This window comes from Pecten maximus, chromosome 1 (genome assembly GCF_902652985.1).
Source record: "Pecten maximus chromosome 1, xPecMax1.1, whole genome shotgun sequence".
NCBI lineage: Eukaryota > Metazoa > Mollusca > Bivalvia > Pectinida > Pectinidae > Pecten > Pecten maximus.
The window spans coordinates 28,251,705-28,271,924 of record NC_047015.1 but is presented as its reverse complement, the minus strand read 5'-3'; the positions used below and the strand labels follow the sequence as shown (position 1 = coordinate 28,271,924).

Below are 20,220 nucleotides of genomic sequence, written 5' to 3'. Positions count from 1 at the left end.
AAACTATTTAAAGAATATAGAGCAGCAGAAATGTCAAGGGATAAATCCATATGAAAAATGAAGTATTTGAAAGTGAAATATGAAAAGTTGCAAGTTTGGTAATAAGGATACAAAATACGAAATACGTTCACAGTGTCGCATGCGTAAAGCAGTATATTCGTATTGTTAATCTCTAAATTCACACTTGGAAATTGCGTGTTTTTCATTTTCGTGGCATTATACACCGATGTTGTGAGAGAAAAACGTGGTTATATTTTTGTTTGATTAATGAACGGAGCAATATGCCGTATACCCAAATTGCAGTAGGCCGTACACCAAATTACTGTCAGTGGGGCAATATGCCGTACACCGGCTTTTTGATTGTTTTGACAATATCTCGGCTAAAACAACGCAGATAGGCTTCAAACTTGCGTCTGATAATAGTATTGTTATATACAATGTCTTCCGTCAATAAAAAGCACAAACTAATTAATTTTGACACAGATTGTATGACACAACATGATCACCAGTGACATTTCGATTGCATTAGGCGATACATTTTTTCGTCAAAACGATATTTGAATCGTAATCAAGGCTCTATCGTTAATACATAGTAAAGGTAGAACTCTTATGTATACACACAAATAGTATTAGCTTGCAAGAACAATATTTTATAGGGGAAATCTATGAAAACTTACCATCAACAAAGACGCCCGCTTCAACTTTATCGCTTCAGCTAATGCAATATCCGGTGGCGATGCATTGGAGATGATACACAATGTTACTGCAATCTAAAGAGATAACTCCAAGAAATATATTTCCAAACAATCATTTTCTGCAATTACCTGTTTTTACAATGTGTTTTTTTTTAAAACTCACAATCAGATAAATACATTTGTATGCTTTTGTTTTATCTATTTTATTTATTTAATTCTGTATTTGTGCATGTCTTTTACTGTTAGAATCGGTTTTAATAGCTCATTAGCTAGAGCTACTGTTGATTTGTTGAATTGGACGTACATTCTATGTATGTCCCTGATGATATAGGCCTACTTGGCAACTAATGTTTTAAATATATGCGTTGAAAATGTTTGTAAAACTAGTGCCCAATCCTTTCGCTATTTATGGTAATAAGATACAGCTAGTGTATGTTTAAACTTAAAAAAAAACTTGGCAACATTTGTTAAAATAGTTTCATCTTAATTTGTGGCCAGCCAGATACATTTAAAATCCTCCGGCAAAGCAGCTAAATGGCCGCATGAGGTCACTTCTAAGTGCGTCATAAAATATACAACAAATTAAGTTTGTAGAGCATAGTAAAATCTTCATTGCGTTTCCATACAAGTATTTTGATAATTGTATTTACCAAGCTAACAGGAATTATTATCCGGGTATTTTTCTCATGGTGTTTCCGGAAATGGCGGTGTGAACGACATTTAATGAAGACTTGTTTTGACCTACCTTTACAGAAAATATGAAAACTACACGACGAATAAATCGTGGTATATGCAACTTTGCAAATGTTATCGAGTACATAAAGCATGGAAAATACCCAAAATACGCTACTGACGGAGAAAAACGAAGTCTTCGAAAACGTTCCAAGAGCTTCAGGCTAGATGGCGATAATCTTTACTATTTGACGGCTCCAGCAGAAAGTAATGACGATACAGTGTCAGAAAGACATGATCGTTTGGTTCTCTTGACGGATGAGCAGCGACTGGAGGTTATCGCTGAAGCACATGTAGATTCAAAAGGTACAAAAACCAGCGACCATAGTTTGTTGTTGACATGGTCCATTTTAACCAGGGGTCAGATTTACCCTCTTCGGTGATGGCGGATAAAATATTCCACCCATCAGTTTAGGGCCGGTCTGGTCCTTCAATTACCTATACAGTTTCTATGATCTTGGCACAATAGCATTTTAACATTTAGAGCATTCCTGCTTTCAAAATTCGCGTTAGAGTAAAATGGTTGACTTTACTAGTTTCTCGGTTTTTGGATTTGTAGATAATGTATAACAGTTATATGGCGTCATTACAATTCACATTCTAAAAACGAATCATAGACGCCTCTGGTCAATTCGGCACTTGGACATCTCGGTAGGCACCTACTTGTACTTTTATTTTCGGCAATTGGTTACTTCGGCACTTGTTGGTGACAATATTCGGTACTTATATCAAACTTCTAATAATTAAATCGCTAAGTAAAACGGAACGTATAAGATAGTCAAACTTGTAATTAATATAATTGCTTATACAACAGAATGTATAAAACTTCTTATCAATTAAATTGCTATTACATAACAACAACAAATATCAATGTCAAACGCTACGTCCGGGTGGACATACCAAGACATTGGAATAACCTTGTCTTTTTCCAAGCTGGCTCACTTTCTCTGGCTGTTGATCATGAGACTATACTAATTGTGACCAATATAAAGTGGAGGATAATAATATTTTTCAAAAAGAATGTAAGTTATATAAAATGACATAAGAAATGATTTCTTTGAAAAATGCTTACCTGTTATTGATGGCCTTAACATGGACATAGATAGTAAATTAATAAATATAATGAAAATGGACATAGATAGTAAATTAATAAATATAATGAAAATGGTGTTTCCAACAGTTGCAAGCTAAATGTATATTACTACTTTTTCATAGAAGAAAACTTTTCCATAGAATTTAGGATTCATTAAATAAGTATAGATATTTAAGTTAAATGTTTGACGAAGGACAGTGAATATGCTCTGATGAAAGGTCGTTCTTTTTTATTGGAAAAAAAAGTATTGCGTATGAGACTGGTACCGCTGATTGCAACTTTAGGTCCCGACAATGTATATATAATATGCGATATCAGTATTGCTGTATGACAAACTGAGATAGTATTTGTGTATTGCCAACTAAGCATTTTGATTATTTAATTGAAATTATGGAGTCTATATTCTCAATTAATTAGTCAAAATAGACGTCTCTTAATTAATGCCAATCAAGGTATTACCAGTAAACCCTACACCCAAGCGCTAGATATAAAGGCAGGCCGTGCGAAGGTATCGTTCACATTAAAGTTGAAAGGATCGGCCACCTGGTCATGCCGAGTGACTTGATAAGCATTCATGTCCCGCCAAATCAAGCCAAAGGTGTCTCGATTTAAAAAATAGTGATTGGTAATTTTGAAAGTGTCATATGAGTTTGGCAGATATTACAACTAGGTAATTTAAAAGGTGACATTATCGATGCTCGGACATAATTTAATGATATATATATATACCTATATTTACTGTAGCACTTTCGTAATACTCAACATTTACGTATACAATAGGCGCACACATAAATCTAACTTTTGTGTCACAAATTAATGAACCATACTACAATGCTCAGGCAGCTTCCTGATAAATAAAAGATCATAATTATCACAAAATGAAGAAAGTTCAATGATCAATTAACATTAAAGGGGCACTCTTTGTTTGGACATCAGAAATATGAACAATTTCTATTGATGAAATCTATGTTCGAACAATGATTATATGAGTGTTTGTGCCTACAAGTAATGAAATTAATGTCAAAATGCACAGGAAAAGGGTGTATCATATACGGTATACAAATACCAATACCGTAATACATCTTTGCAGGTAATTAGTGATACTTTGTGTCAAATTAAGAATTTTCAGGACTTTATACCAGAAGAACTTTGGTTTATCTTGAGAGTAAAACTGCCTTATTAATGTAAAGATAACACCTTTTACTATTTGGAAAAAAATAAATATTTTCCAGTAAGTTTAATTTTGCCTTCAAATGAAGGAATGCCCATTAGTTGTTCGGGCCTTGTTCATTTGCAAACGCCTTGTTGTAACAAGTTTTTTTTAAATTTATTTTTATATTCACAACTGTGCAATAAGCAGCATGATAAAATAAACAAGAAATTAACACCCACTAGTCCTAATTGTTGTATAAAAAAGTACTGAAAATACACTGAAAGTGCTGAGGTGTCCCATGGAAAATGCTGAGGTATCCTGTAAAAGTTCCGAGGTGTCTTGAACCGTAAGTGGCAAGCTTAAGATGTCCAAGTGCCAAAGTGTCCTGTTACCCCAAAAACTTCAACTTTCCAAAAAGCTACCAATGGAATTATTTATATAATTAGTATGCATCCTGGGACGATAGCAGTAAAAAATTGGTATCAATGTATAAAGAACTCTTGCAATTGGTAATTTAATATAAGCTAATATTATACATACTCAGAATCCAATATAAACCATCACTTGCGGAGCCTCTTGATAATAAAAGTAGAATATTGTGTTGATAGTGTGAAAAGTGGTGTTAAAATTTGTAACCACTATAAACTTGCGATGAGTGAACCTTGTTTCTGAAAGAAGATCTTCAAATACATTTGTATCCTGAAAGCATTCCTATGATAAATAGGACTACAGTAGATGATATATTTCTTATCTGTATTAGAAATATGTTGTTTATAAACATGGCATATGTGTATTTTTAGCTTCATTTCATTTCAAAATATTTTATTCAATCAAGCAATTTGAATTAATTTACATACAATATTTCATAATAGAGATAGATTTTAGATATAAAGTGGATTGGACAACAGGCTAAGCCTATACAGGTCCTTTCCGTACTTCCGTTATAAATATTATAAATAATTTTATAAATATAGTTGTATTTCTAATTATTTAACGATATAGTAAAATGGAATGCTTATTATCAATTAATGGAGGAAAAGAAAGATCATAGTTGAGAGGAAAGTTTTGCTTATAATAGAGAAGATAATTTATTGAAGAGAAAGTATAACAGAGAAGAGAAAAGGTCAATAATAAATATATATATAAATAAATAAATAAATAAGTAAAAAATGAATAATAGATTTAATAGTAAATAATAGAGATGCTGAAAAAGACAAAACAACAGAGAGAGATGAATAAGACAGAAAAAGAGAAAAAAGAAGAAGAAACCATCACCTATCTTCATACATACATACATACATACATGCATGCATGCATGTATGCACGCACGCATGCACGCACACACACACACTTTGGTGTGCTTTTATAGTATAAGTTACTTATAAGTTAAAAATCTTTTTGTTTTTATCAAATATGTACTTGTATGAAAAAAATAATTTCATTAATTTCATTTGATTTCTCAAGAGAGCCATTTAATAAGATATTCACATTTACCAAACCAATAATATTAAATACTGTGTATATATGTATTCTAAATTCGTAATATAGAGGACATTCCAGAAAAAAATGTTCAATATTTTCTAATTATATATATATATATATAATGGTGCACCACATTCACAGGAACCATCATCAGTCAAGTGATCAATAAATTTATTTTGTTGTAAGTCACTTGCATTATTTCGTAATTGACATAGTAATATATTAAGATTCCTAGGGTTACAGTTAATAAAAGTTTCAGAAATTGTTGTTGGAAATAATGTTTTTATCTTTGATTTAAAACTAGAAATAGAGACAGAGTTTCTTAATGAGTCATCAATATTGTTCCATAGTCTCATCGTAGAAGGGAAAAAACTATTAGTATAGTTGTTAGTCCTAGTTTGTGGTATTTTAGCTTCATGATAATGATCACATTGGATTGTGTATTTGTATACATCTAATAGCAATACATGTACATGTCATGATCAGCATTCAGACTCTATGTATACATTTGAAGTGTTTAAACTGGAAGGCAGTTTATAGTCAGATGGTTGCTTCAGCAGTACATCTGTAGCAGAATAAGACTGGGCTGAACGTCAATGGCCTGGACACAGCTCAAATGGTTAAAGCATCTGTCAAGTAATTTGGATGTCCCAGGTTCGAATCCTACATGTGTAATACATCTAACACACTTGAAACTGTGATTAAGAGCTGTATACGTAACATCACAAATTCATGGCGTCTTGTGCATCATGATGTCTCAGAAAGAAGCATACTTTAGCATAGAATTGGAGTCAAAAGATTAACTTTTAGAATTTACCATTCACAAATATTTGCAGAAATATTAACCACATAGTCATGTGACGAATAGAATTCTGCGATCAGGCATATCAGATTTCAGACCAGCTTCACCAAAGTTATATATATATATATATATATGCTGTCATGACTACAAGTTGTTCCTTGACCTGTCAATTCCAGAAGTCAAGTCACTATATATATTTACCTCTCAGAAATCTGAAAGGTCATAACACGTCTAATTGTCAATATACTTTCAAACCCAAGATTAAAATCTGATTTTGGGGAGTCAAAAACAAACTCTCAAGGGTTCTACCTGATGCCCTGTATTGATCTGTACATATACGTAGTCCTTCAATTTCAAGTTACATGTACATAAATTTAGGTTGATCATGATGAACCTATAAATAGAATTCTAGAATATGCTCTGACAGGTGAAGCATTTTTAGCATGGTGTATACGTATTGTCCTGACTTTATTACTGGCAATGAATATTAATCTACATGTATAATCACAGTGCCACTGTCTGATAAGAGTCAGTATCTGTTACATTTGTAACAGGAATGGCTTTTGTGAGTTATGTACCTTTGTTGGAGAGAGTTGTGTCCCTTAGCATTATAAGTATGTATTTGTGCATGAATGAAAGTGTTTTGTTGAATTATAGTTGAATTATCAATTGTGAATGTGAATATATATGTTCAGAATATAAAATATTTGTATTTTATACTGAAAACAGTGTATGCTAGCTAAACTATGTGCACCATTGTACTGTTAATTCTACTCATGTTTTATGTTGTTCATATATATATAATCACATCCTATCTTTTCGTATTACAGGTGTACATCTGGGTCGAGAAAAGGCCACAACACTTATCAACAAAAAGTACTATTGGGTGGGAGTGTCCAACATGGTGAGGGAGTATGCAAGGACATGTCAAGTTTGTCGTGCCAATAGAATGGCCCAAAGCCAGGCCTACGAACTTTACCGAGCACAAATAACCAGCACACCTAAGGATGAAGAAGAATTCCCTGATGTAGAGACAGCATCATCATTGTCCTCATCCTTTATGTCCACTGCATCTGATGTAGCAGATGACTGTGTCAAAATGGAATGGCAAAGTCCATCAGAACCTGTGGCATTTGGTGAAGCGGTAAGACAAACTAAAGTATAAATTAAAAATAGTTGGATTTAATAATGAAATCAGTTTAGACTGGTTACACGTCTAGGGTAATGAAGCAAAATGTATATGATTAAACTAAAGATTTAATACAATAACAACCCTCTGTTCAGGCCAAACCTCTAGACCAGCAAACAAATTAAGAACCTCACCCTGATTTGTTGCAGTTGTATTAAATCTTTAGTTTTCTCTTTATCCTCAACTGCCCTGCATACCTTAAGGTATCCAAGACAGGGGACTGGAATGTCTACACTGTACACTAGACTACTGGCGTTGGCTCTGCTATTTGATTACTTGTATATATTTTAATACATGCTCAAGTATATATGTTTAAGGTGAAGCGTTTCCTGATAATATCTATAGCCTAGCTAGCTAGCAGAAATATCTAAAACATTAATAAACTACAAAATCTAGATGTTGATGTCCCATCCTTTATAATACAATGTATGTGTGATTTGTTGATATGTCATATGTAGGTGGAGCTGTCTGTTTTTGGGCCACACAAGTGTCAGGGCAGTAATCAGTACGTGGTTGTTTTCATGGATGTGTTCTCCGGTTGGCCAGAAGCTTATATTTTGCATAAGGTGACACCTGCCGATATAACACACCTGGTGATGAAATGGATTTGTAGGTCAGTAGATTCAGTGTACATGTATTCAATATACTTCTTTATATATAATATTTGAAAAAAATTCACTTGAATTATGTCTGTAGAACTTTCTGCCTTTCTGTGTGGATGAAACATGGTAATTTTTCAGTTAACTTTGAGATAAAAAAATTGCCACTGTATACTTGAGGGTTTATGAATTATAATATTTTCAAAATTGTGCAAGTATATATATATACATATTTGTATGTATTTATTACAATACAATACTTTTTACCCGGTATGTGCAAGATTCATTGTATATTTCAAAGTAGCAATAAATTTTGAAATATTCACTTTTGTAGATTTGGAGTGATGCATAACCTGAGTGTAAAGAAATGTGGACCCAGCACCATACCACAATGTCAACCATTGTCCACAGTATTGAAAGATAAGGGCCTCTTTGACATTACTCTACATCAGAATTCAACTGTTTGGAATTCAGGTACGGTAAACCTCCGGTGGATAAGTTAGAACAAAATTAATAAATATTGATGAACCTGTTAGAATTATACGAAATTATGCTTCAGAAAATAGCGTGAGTTTGAACTATCAGAGTCGATATAAGCCAAAATCTCGGCAAAAGGTAAGATGTAAACATAGATCTTGATAGATTTATCTGTATAGCTGGCATATCCATTGTATGGCTGACAGGTAACATATGTGAACAATGGCACATTCATAATTGAGTAAAAAGATAGTATTTCATTTAATTTCATGTTAATTAATCATTAAATTGTCTTCATTTTGGGATATTAAATTATGAACGTGTGAATGGTTGATTATTCAAATCGCCCTGCATCCGTTGTCCGTCCATCCATAAACAATCCTTGTTATCGCTATTTCTTTTTAAGTACTGGAGGGACATTCCTCAAACTTCATGTGTAGGTTCCTCTTGGTCCCTAGTTGTGCCAATTCAATTAAGAATTTTGATCAGAAAAACAAAATGGCTGACAGGCAGTCATCTGGATTTTGAGAATTGAAGTTTATCACTATTTCTTGAAAATTACTGAATAAATATTCCTCAAACTTCATGTGTAGGTTTCCTTTGGTATCTAGTTGTGCCAATTCAGTTTTGATTTTTCATCTGGAAAAGAAAATGGCCGATAGGCACGCGCCATCTTGGATTTAGATATCTGAAGTTTATTATTCGCTTTTTCTTGAAAAGAACTGGAGGGATGTTTCTCAAACTTCACATGTAGATTCTGCTTGTTTGTGTAATCAGATTATTAAGAAAGAAGAAAGAAGGGAAAAGTAGAGAGAAGATCAGTCTGATATAGAAGCAATAAAAATCATCTAATGGTGGGAGCCAAGATCCTTCTTTGGGGGTGTTGTTAGTTTGCTATATAGCATCATACTGATCACATGTTACAAATACATTGTCAGGGCCTTAAGTTGCAGTTAGCTGTCTCATGCACAATGTATTTTTACAATGTAAAAAAAACTGAATCAGCACTAAAATTTGTGGCATATATGAATGGTTTGTCTGTCACAGCTGAACAGTAATGATCACACATACATGATTACCCGAAACTTGTCTATTGATCTTGTCTTGGCATATACCCGCGGCTAATCGTTGAGAACTTTCCATGGAGTTTGCAAAGAAAAAATATTACTTGATGTTCTTCATCTAAAGAGTTTAGACTAGCCAAAACTGGGTCCATTATAAACAATCAGAGTTTTGTCTATCAGCTTCTAGAAAATTATTGTTTGTATTGACAAAAAAAAACAAAAAAATCGAACTTTTGGCCAAATCGAAAAATTCATAATACTGTAAAAATATATGACACTTATCTGATTGTTTAACTATCCACTCTTGGGTTGAAGGAGTGGTCTCCTTTATTCTTTGCTTTTCAAACTTATTCTGTCTCAGTAATGCTGCCATTTGAAATGAATGTCTGGAGTTTAAGATGACTGTAAATTTATCATTTAAGATACTATCAACTGTTTGTTTCTGAAAGCTTATAATCATTGCTATGGCCCTCTCTGATGATATCATCTTTTGAATTATTGTGATGCATGTGTTGATAATTTTGATATCATACTGCACTATTGACTTGTTTCAGAGTTGTAATTTAAAATCTACAAAGTCTTCCATGATACACTTTTCATGTTTTTAGCTGCACAGTGGAATGAAGTAGAAGAAAAACTTGTCAGTTTCATTCAGAATAATGAGTGTTGGGATAAATGTATCGAGTTCGCCCTATTGCCTCTGCGAATATCTAGAGGAAAAGAAGCGGAGTATACACCAAGCTATTTAACATTTGGAAGGTAATAATAATTGATCATATACTTATCTTTTATAAGCCCGTCATCATAGGATGGTGGACTATTAAAGCCATCTTATGTCTGTGGTCCTTCCTCCGGGCCCTCAATAAAAGATCCTTGTTATATTTCTTGAAAAGTATACATATTGAAGAATATTTCTCAAATTTCACATTTAGGTTCTTCTTGGGCCCATGTTGTGTCATTCTATTGTGACTTTGATCAGAAAAACAAGATAGCCGACAGGTGGCCATCTTCGATTTCAACAGTATAAGTTTGTTAACACTGCTAAAAACTGTTAAAAATGCTGTAGGGATATTTTCTCAAATTTCACATGTGAGTTCCCATTATAATTAATTGTGTCAAAGATCACGGTCAAGGTCAGTATGTCCTTAGTGCCATCTTGTTGTGCTCATTCCATTTTGAGACTGAACAGTAAAAGAAAGTGACTGACAGGCAGTCATCTTGGTGAGGGAAGTTTTTCATAGCATTGATAAAGGTCATTTAATGGTGGGTGCCAAGATCCCTGTGGGATCACTTGTTAGATTTGTAATTAAATTCAACATACATTAACTTGTACACTGTAATTAGTATACATTGTGCTGATATTATCAATTAAAGTGTTTGCGATTTCATCTAAGTTATATTCCCTATATAAATCCTAAAGATGTGTCAATATTTTTTAAAAGTTTGACCTTTGTCACAGTATGTTAACTATACGAGATAGAGCTTTCATGTTTGACACTGTGTGTTCCTTGTGACAAAACCTTTCTATCTGTACTACATTTGTGGACATACTGACCTTGACCGTGATCTTTGAGTTACTTCATTTCCATTCACTCAGTAAGCTACGTTGTCTTCCGACAATTCTTGTGGAATGCATCTATATACATGTACATTTTGTTTATTTACCATAGGGAATTTCGCTTGCCCCTGTACCTATCTCATCGGGAAGATGCCAGCTCTACGATTGCTACAATGGACCCCCATCTGACACTAGACCAGATGCAGAGCTCTACTAATAGACTTGTCCAGCTCTACACAGATTATGCCCTTGATTTGGGGAAAGAATTCAAAGAACAAAACAATGAGATGGTAGACACTACAGACTTTAAAGTACCTACCATCTCTAACACATCTGGTAGGAAACGTGGAAGGAAAAGACGGCAGCAGAGTGACGAGGACATACAGGTGGATGAAGAGGACAGTGATCATAGTGATGCTATTTTCTCTAGTGACAGTACAGAGATTAGTACAGATATTCCTTTATCAACACCACTGCCAACAGGGGCGCGGAAACGCAAACCCAGATATTCACAGCAACTCAAGGATAGAGTCAAAATAGAGAAAGAATCGGAGGCTGATCGTGATGGAGATTTAGATAAACATGATCAGGAGATATGCAAGGTATGTAATGTTGTAGTGTAGTGTATGTTGTATATTGTCTGTTTTTGACACAGGAATTTTAGAATTATTTGAAATTGTGAAATTATCAAATTAAAGTCGGTAGTGGCTATGAGGCAACAGTTGGAGTAATTGTAGCTTCCTGATGAAGTATTAACTGATTTTCTCAATAATTTGTATCCCAGATGAAGGTCAATGTCTTACATTCAAGGTCAAGGTAATAGCTATGGAATCTTTACATATTCATAGGGAAATGCCTACATTTGGTTCATCGGCAAATTTTTATTGACGTAAGAATACATTCGAACTTCAGATCACAACACATCATTATCTTGGAACCTTGAACATTTAGGTTTGTGATGTTGACAAATTTTTCCTGGTGATTATTTTGGTCTTTTTAGTCCTTTTAACTGTAAATTTATGTTGTATACTGTAGAGATAATATCAAACCTGAGTAAAGTTGATTTTTTTCAGGTTTCTTTAGACGTGTTCTATGGAAGCATTTTGACATACTTGCAACAACAAACTTACCCTCCAGGGTGTAGTGAACACCTGAAGCGAACAGTCAGGAAAGCTCATACTAACTACTCCATAAAAGATGGAAAGCTCATGTACAATGTGGGATCTACCAGTAAAAGGCAGGTTGTCACCAAACTGAAGGACAGAATGAAACTCCTGAAATCTGCACATATAGATGCTGAAGGTATATCATTTACCATTCTAATCCTAACAATCTCTCACTATCTGATGATGAAGAAATGTACAGGTAGTTATTACTCAAAATATCAAACCTATTCCCTTTTTTGTAGACCTTGAATATCGACAATGAATACGATGCATGGATAACAATTTATGGGGACTAGGTAATTACAAACGTATTTCCAGGTATATAATACATAGGTTATGAATTGGAAGCAAAGTTGGAGCATTCACTGCTTATCTATGGATTGAAATAATTTTATAAGGGAAATCCAATTTTTGAGCATTATTTGTTTGATAGTCTTTGGAAATATTACAAACTATAATTATCAGTATGGGATAGCAGTTAGATGGTATGAAAATACTGACCCTGATTGACCACTAGGGATTGATGAGCAGGGCCAAAATATAGGTGAAATTGACAGAAACTCCAAAAAATCTTCTAAATACCCATGTATGCTATTATCAAATTTTCTTCATAGCTAGAAAACCTTCAAGGTGCTTAACTAAAACTGCCAATTTCATGAACCTGGGGTCTGATCATGATCATCTCATGATCATGGGGAGGGTGTAAACTAATATACTGGAGGGAAATCACAGTTTTGACTATCATTTGTTGAATTTCCATTGGAATTAATTCAAACTACTGATCACCCAAAGGGGCTGTGATTCAGGGCTCAATGTAGTCTGATATGTGCCAAGATTTCCACATTTTTCTTATTTAGCTAAACCCAATATTGCTAGAATTGAACAGTTTAATGCCTTAAATCTATGCTAGATATTGAAAAAGAGTGTTGATATTTTCTAATATCATGTTGAATAATACAGTGCAACTTATTTCTAGTTGTTAAATCGTTATAGTTTGCAATGGAATAAATGCCCCTTGTCATGCCCCATAAGCACAGAGATATACTTAGTGACAGGTCGTATGCAGCTGCTTCAAAGATCAAACATAAAAAAAATTAATCTGATCAGTATTATTTTCCCCGGATCTTGACAAGTCAAAATAGATCACTTCTCCAAACCAAACATTCTCTAAATTTAAACCAACCAAATATTCATGTGCCATGCGTGATTAGTTTAGGGAAGTTCCGCTGTATTTTGTTCATTTAAAAAAAAGAACATGCGTGACTGTTAAGTCCCACGAGCCTCTTGTATGTGTAGAAATTTGATTACATTATGAGGAATAATTCTAACATTTATTTGATAAATACATGTATACTTGACAGGTAATCACATGCCCGTACGACAAGTTATGAAGTCGCTATCCTCATACTACTGGAGAAGTATTGTGACAGAGTGCCAGGCATTTGTAGCTGCTTGTCCAGTTTGTGATATGAAACATTCAGAGAAAGGAAAGAATGTTACGGAAGTACCTACAATGGCTAGAATCCGGAGATTTGTAAGTTTAAAACTTAATTGGTTGCATTTAATAAGCATTTATTATATTTAATTATAGGTCATCTGACGACGTCTTAAGTGACTTATTGGGATCGCCTTTTGTCCTATGTCATATCTAGAAAACAATTCACATTTTCAAGTTTGTCAAAATTGTAGAGGCCTAGGGTCATTATATATATTATACCAGTAGCATAGTGGAATGAAGGGCTATCAAGTTTTTCAAATAAATGACCTTGACCTACTTCCAAGGTCACAGGGGTCAAATATGTATTCATATCTTTAGAGTTTAACTATAGAGAAGGCATGTCATCGTATTATTCCTGTAGCATGGTGGGATGAAGTACTTCAAAGTTTATTGAAATGAATTACCTTGATATACCATCAAAGTAAAATGTGTTAAAATCTTTGCACAACTTGAAACCAAGAGGCCAAAGGTCATAATGTTGGATTATTAGCATGCTGGGATGAAGGGCTACCAAGTTCAAACTCTTTAATATTTTAAAGCAACTTATTATTCTCATGAACTAAGGTTCAATATATTGGGAAAGTGGCATGCTTGGAGAACAGACAAAAAGTTTGATCAAATGATTGCCCTTCTCCTTCTTTCAAGGTTACAGTGATTAAATGTTAAATAGAGGGCCTGTATTGCTCACCTGGATATTTCAACAAATATGACAAAAAAATGCATTTGAGTTATATACTAACCAATTTCTCAGTTAAGGATTTAATTTGTACAATTTTGAATTCCCACCCCATCACATTGGACATCATATTTATATGAAAAAAATCATCAATTATGTTTTTTCTTTACTGTAGGAGAAGATGGCAGAAGTTGCTGAGAAGCACTACTCCTTACTTATACAATATCTACAGAAGTCAAAGTTTCCATCCTCCACTAATGGTCAAGATAAAGCTGCAGTTGAAAAGATAGCTGACCAATTCAAGCTTGTCAAAGGGGTCCTGTATCTGATTGACAAGACCTCCTCTATGTGTGTAGAAATAGCCAGTCGGGCACGCAAAATGGCCATCAAGTCTGTTCATAAAAGTACAGGTACAATGACAATAACTTGATCCGTTTAAAAATTCACAGTTGAAAGGGAGCCATTTTGAATTTTAACACATTTAAGTTTTTTTAACCTCTATTTCTTGGAAAGCATTGTTTGGATCAGACTAATATTTTACATGTAGGTTCCCTATATGGTCATGTGCATGTTCAATTTTGAGACTTATCGGAAAACAAAATGGCTGAGAGAGGACCATTTCGTATTTTGAAAATTGAAGTTTCTTATCTGTATTTCTTGTTCAAAGAAATTTCATTTTATATTCCTCTAAGATTTCATCTGTAGGTTCACCTTGTTATTGAAATAATTAAAAGGAAATTAGGAAAGAATGAAAAAGCAGAGAAAAGATCCGCCTTACATATACCCAATAACGTTCCTTCAATGGTTGGAGTGGATCCTTGTCCTAAAGATAACTTGTTGGTATTCGCTCAGAAAATTGGGAAAAACAGCATCAGTGTTTTGTTTTTATTGATGCATTTATGCCTACCATAATGCGATCATCTATCAGACATGACGCACAATGTGTTACTTTTATTTCCATTTGATTGCAATTGCGTTTCAAAATTGATCATGCAATTTCTTTTGATTCACTAATGGTTTAGTTGAACTGTAAATACAAATAAGATACCAGTATATATTGTAAAGAAATGTAATTTTTCTATCCAGTAAAAGTAAAGAACTTGCAGTCCTTTTGAAAAACTGAGTTACTGAGTTAGGAGACAACTTTTGTAGCATTTTGTTCATATAGCAAATATGTAAGAAACAATAAATTATCCTAATAATGTTGTGAACATTCCAGTTAACACTATTTTCAATAACAATATCCAGTTAACACTATTTTCAATAACACTATTTTCAATAACAATATCCAGTTAACACTATTTTCAATAACAATGAAAATATTGATTAACACTAAACAATGGAGTTACAAAGACTTTGAACAAACTGCATATCCAATGTAATAAATCAATTTACTGTAAGGGAGTAGCTTTATAGATATAAAAGGAAATGAAAGTTAAATAATTTTTATTAGCCCTGACAATGAGACCTTCGATACATACTTTGCCTTCCAAACGGCGAATCTGATAATGATAGTCTGTAAAAGGTATGCAGTGTTGAAAGCAAGTGTTTTCAGACACAATATCGATAAATACCTCTAACAATAAATAGCTTATTTTATATTAGCACAAACGGGTTAGGCCTCGACCTCTTGGCATGTGCTAGATGTATTTCAAATATACCTATGACAAGCTCCTTGTTGGTTTGCGCCAGACCTTTACCTAGCTGAAGTAGGCGTGTGTATGATGTTAAGCACCTAAATTTCCTTGTTCCACTAGTACTGTCACAATGCATACAAGTCCAGCAAAACACTGAATTAATGCCGATATTTATACAAATTTTATAGGCAGCTTATCACACTAACGCAAATAAGAGAATTGCTGATACAGCAATGATATTGGAGTGTTCAAGAAGGGATACTTTTTGATTGGTCCTTTATCTAGCTAAAGGCTTCCATCACCAGTCAAGTGATTAAAATACAATGGAAAGGAATAGGCTATGTTTTTATCCTGACAAACTTTTACCTTAGAGACTACTTATGATTAAGTCAGCTACCACACTGCTAAAGATTGAATGTTTTGTGATTTACATGCAAATATATTTGAATATTGGTGATGCATATTGTTGTCTACAAATTGTTGTTGCATTTTTGTGTTCAAATTCTTTAATTTTACAGAGTTTTGGTGGAGAGCATTGTAATAGACTGTAAAGTGCCTTACATGTTACTTATTAAGCCTCTCAATAAAATACTTACTTCTCTCAATAGACAGGTTCGGATAAACAAATTTTATTAAGAGGGCAAATGCCGAAATCAGATACCAAAACCAGGGGAGACAGTGTCCAGATTATCGCTGTAGGAATGACAAACTTGAGTTTAAACAGATTTTGTTAGTAGCAAAAGTGGCAAAAATTAAAGCAAGTGCCCCAAGAGTTTGATTTGATGCTACAAGGAAGTTCAGCCAATCTCACTCACTTGATATTCCACCCTTGATTTTATTATGCAAGGTTAACTAAATAAATTTGAAAACAGTGACACAACCAAGTGTTGGGGAGATCAGTACCCGGATGACTGATAGATGTTTTGAATGATTTAAATGAGGGATTAGCAACTAGTTTAACTATCTGTACTGTGTTTTGGATAATTGTTATTATTGCAAATGTTCAACAATCTCACCAACATTATGTTCTTAATATAAAAAGGAGAGGGTAAATCTTTCGCTGAGGATATTGTTATATTGCCCCTACCAAAATATTTGTATGACATAGTCAGAATGGGCGAGTGAGCTTCATATGCCATGTTACTGTGTTTGTCTATCTGTCCAGCTAGCTTCATTTTTTTTCAGTAAACATCCTTTTGTCAATAAACTAAAAATCTTGAGTGGTGCTTCTACTTCAATTATATTGATATATAATTGCTTTATTTAAAATTTCACCTTTAACAGTTCATTGTTTTCCAAGTCCAAATATCTCACTAGCTCCTTCAGTATTTTCAGTACTGTTATTTTGCTAGTTTCCAAATTTTCATCTTTGTAAGAATGTATATGATGATGTTGTATAGCTGATTTGTAGTATTCATTTTTGAGTCATTGTTTTCTCTTTTGGTGGAGTACAATGTGAATTTCTTATTGGAAAACAAATTTGAAAATACAGAGCTGATTTTCTAATGGGGACTCAAATTCTTTGAATATGTAAGAGGTTAAAATAGTACAGCCAGTTAAGTGTTTTATGTATGACAATTCAGTGATTGGACCGGTTAAGTGTTTTATGTATGACTATTCAGTGATTAGAATGTACCCTTTTACCTGATCATGCAGATGACCAGTGTAGTGAATGCATACTATTATGTAAAAAAAACCATTCCCGGTAAATTATTAATACCCGGTATGTATGCTTTGTGTTGAAGGAGCTGTTGTCCCTACATTTGAAGATCTATGTGGAGCTGTCAGTCAGAAATATATATGGCACGGCCTGACCACAGATGTGTCTCACTACTTAAACTCACTGGAACCTACAGCTCAGGAATGTACCCCTGTCAACAGACTATCACTTGTGGAGAAGAAGCAGTTGGAGTTCCTGGAGTATTTTGTAAGTACACCTAGTGAGAAAACGAAATCCTCTACTCACAACATGATACAAAACTAGGACTGCTTACAGGTATCTTTAAACATTTAGCAATTGATATTGATTAATGTTGTCATATTAACAATTATCACTTTTACTTAAAAAGAACTGGATGGATATTTTCCAAACTTCACATGAAGGTTCCCCTTGGTCGTTAGTTAACGTTGTGCCAATTCAAATTTTGAGTCTGATCTGCAAAAATGGCTAACAGGCGGCCATCTTGGATTTTGACAATTGAAGTTTGTTATCACCATTTCTTGAAAAGTACTATAGAAAAAATACTATAGAATATTTCTAAAACTTCACATCTAGGTTCCCCATAGTTCCTAGTTGTGCCAAATCAATAAGAGTCTGACTTGGGAAGCAAATGGATAACAGGCGGCCATCTTGGATATTTAGTCTGCATGACTATCATTTGCTTGATTTCAATTGGAATTCATTCTAACTTGGAAGACATAAGCATGGTACGACATTTTGATGGTATGTACATGTTGGCCCTGATAGACCCCCTTGGCTGACGGGTGGGTCCGAAAAGGAACAAATTAACTGAAATTTCAGAAATCTTCTTCTCAAGACCCTAACAAGGTGAAATCAAGTATTCTTCTTAGATAAAAGGGTCTTAATGTGCTTTACCAAAATTGTGAATTTCGTGACCCTGTGGTCTCACGTTTGCCTCTGGGGTGGAGGTAAACTTCACAGTATTTTATGTATGGAAATCACATTTTTGACTATCAGTGATGAAGTTCTTTTGGAATTAGTTCTGATGGTTTGCAAATGGTGGCCTGAATAACCTTCAGGGGCTGATGGACGGAGTCAAAAAGGGTCTGTCAATATGACAGAAATATTTCAAAATTCAGGTGACCTGCCTATGGGCATCTTATGGACAGTTGAAGATTGTTATTGCTGTTTCCTGAAAGGGACTAGAAGGATATTCCTTAAACTTCATATGTAGGTTCCCCTCGGCCCCTAGTTGTTTCCATTCAATTTCATGTCTGATCAGGAAAACAGAATAGTTGACAGGTGGCCATATTGGATTTTGAAAGTTAAAATTTTTTATCAGCATTTCTTGAAAAGTACTGAAGGGATATATTTCTCAAACTTCACATCTGTGTTCCCCATGGTCCTTTTTTATTAGTTGTTACAAATCAATTTTGAGTCTGATCAGGAAAACAAAATGCCTGACAAGTAGCCATCTTGAATTTTGACTGCTAGAATTTGTTGTCCATACATTTTAGAAAGTTCTTATATGGTTCCCCATGTTATCAGATGGTTTAGAGAAAGAGGGTAAAAAAGTAGAGAAAAGATCATTATTTCATAACACTGATACAAATGATTCAATGGTGGGCATCAAGATCCCTCTGGGATCTCTTGTTTCATATGAGTTATGCATGATTTAAACACCAACAGAGGTAATTTTAGTTTTATTGACATTGCCATAATTCCTTACTAGTCATATGAATGATTTATATGCTCTTGGCCTCTTATTATGCTTGCTAAACTGTTATTTCTGTCTATTTCAAGAATGATGAAAAGACATTTTTTGCGAAATATTGCAATCAGTCTACGACCCATTCAGCTGAGGATGACGAAGAAGAGAATACTGAGTTTACTACAGAAGTTGGGCTGGACATGCATGTGTCTGAAGTGGAGGAAGCCAGTGAAGAACAATCTATCAGTGTTGATAACAGAGAATCTGAGGTGCAGGATAAAAACAGACAGTGGTGTGTGTGAAGAGGTAGGACTAAGTAATTATGTCAGTAACACTCCCAATAAAGTGTATGTTGTGTCGACCACAAGGAATTCAGCCGAGGCTGAGTCTGAAATAACTGTACACATAACGGAGGAAATGGAAAATGACAATAAAGGCAACAAAGAGCAGTCATCACTGGTAACAGAAAAAGGAGGAGTTGTTGGAAAGAAATCTCAGATGAATGACCTTGGTGAAGGAGGATTGGTACAGCTAGCTAATGCTCTGGCCCTGGTGTCTGATCCTCTGACCGAGGCGGCTGTCCAGTCCATTATACAGGGGGAAGACTCCTCACAGAAGGGCAAAGTCACACTTCCCAAAACTACTACAACTAAGGCAACAAAACCAACTGGGAAGCAGGCCACTGTAGTCTCTACAAATGTTCAGTCCCAAAGTGGCTGTGTCAAACCAGTTCCACAAGGTTCAGCTACAGAATCAGACACAGGTAATAACAAAAACATGCTGGGTCCATAATGTTAAGTTTCAACGGTGATGAGGAGATGTTGTATGACATGAAATGTTTGTGTGTGCACTGTACTTTCTTTCCTGGTTTGGAGCTTTCAAATTATTCCATTGGCTAATACTTTCATTGTTAGCCTATGCAACAATAATACATGATTGTATAACAATAATACATTGTTTTGTTTGTATTCTTGGTTCCATGCCAAACAAGAAACAAAGAAAGTTTA

The 20,220-nt window shown here is 34.3% G+C and overlaps 1 protein-coding gene across 1 annotated transcript in view; it reads left to right on the top strand.

Moving 5' to 3' along the window:
• The first annotated feature begins 1,396 nt into the window (after positions 1-1,396).
• The window catches only part of LOC117337267, a 26,830-nt gene continuing 8,006 nt past the window's right edge, over positions 1,397-20,220 (top strand). The window contains exons 1-12 of the mRNA XM_033898199.1: positions 1,397-1,733; positions 6,788-7,101; positions 7,605-7,759; positions 8,080-8,219; positions 9,895-10,045; positions 10,957-11,446; positions 11,918-12,146; positions 13,372-13,544; positions 14,360-14,594; positions 17,567-17,748; positions 19,306-19,507; positions 19,560-19,897. Of these exons, the coding sequence (XP_033754090.1) occupies positions 1,454-1,733; positions 6,788-7,101; positions 7,605-7,759; positions 8,080-8,219; positions 9,895-10,045; positions 10,957-11,446; positions 11,918-12,146; positions 13,372-13,544; positions 14,360-14,594; positions 17,567-17,748; positions 19,306-19,507; positions 19,560-19,897 (2,889 nt within the window). The 5' untranslated portion in view covers positions 1,397-1,453. The remainder of the gene's footprint in view (positions 1,734-6,787; positions 7,102-7,604; positions 7,760-8,079; positions 8,220-9,894; positions 10,046-10,956; positions 11,447-11,917; positions 12,147-13,371; positions 13,545-14,359; positions 14,595-17,566; positions 17,749-19,305; positions 19,508-19,559; positions 19,898-20,220) is intronic.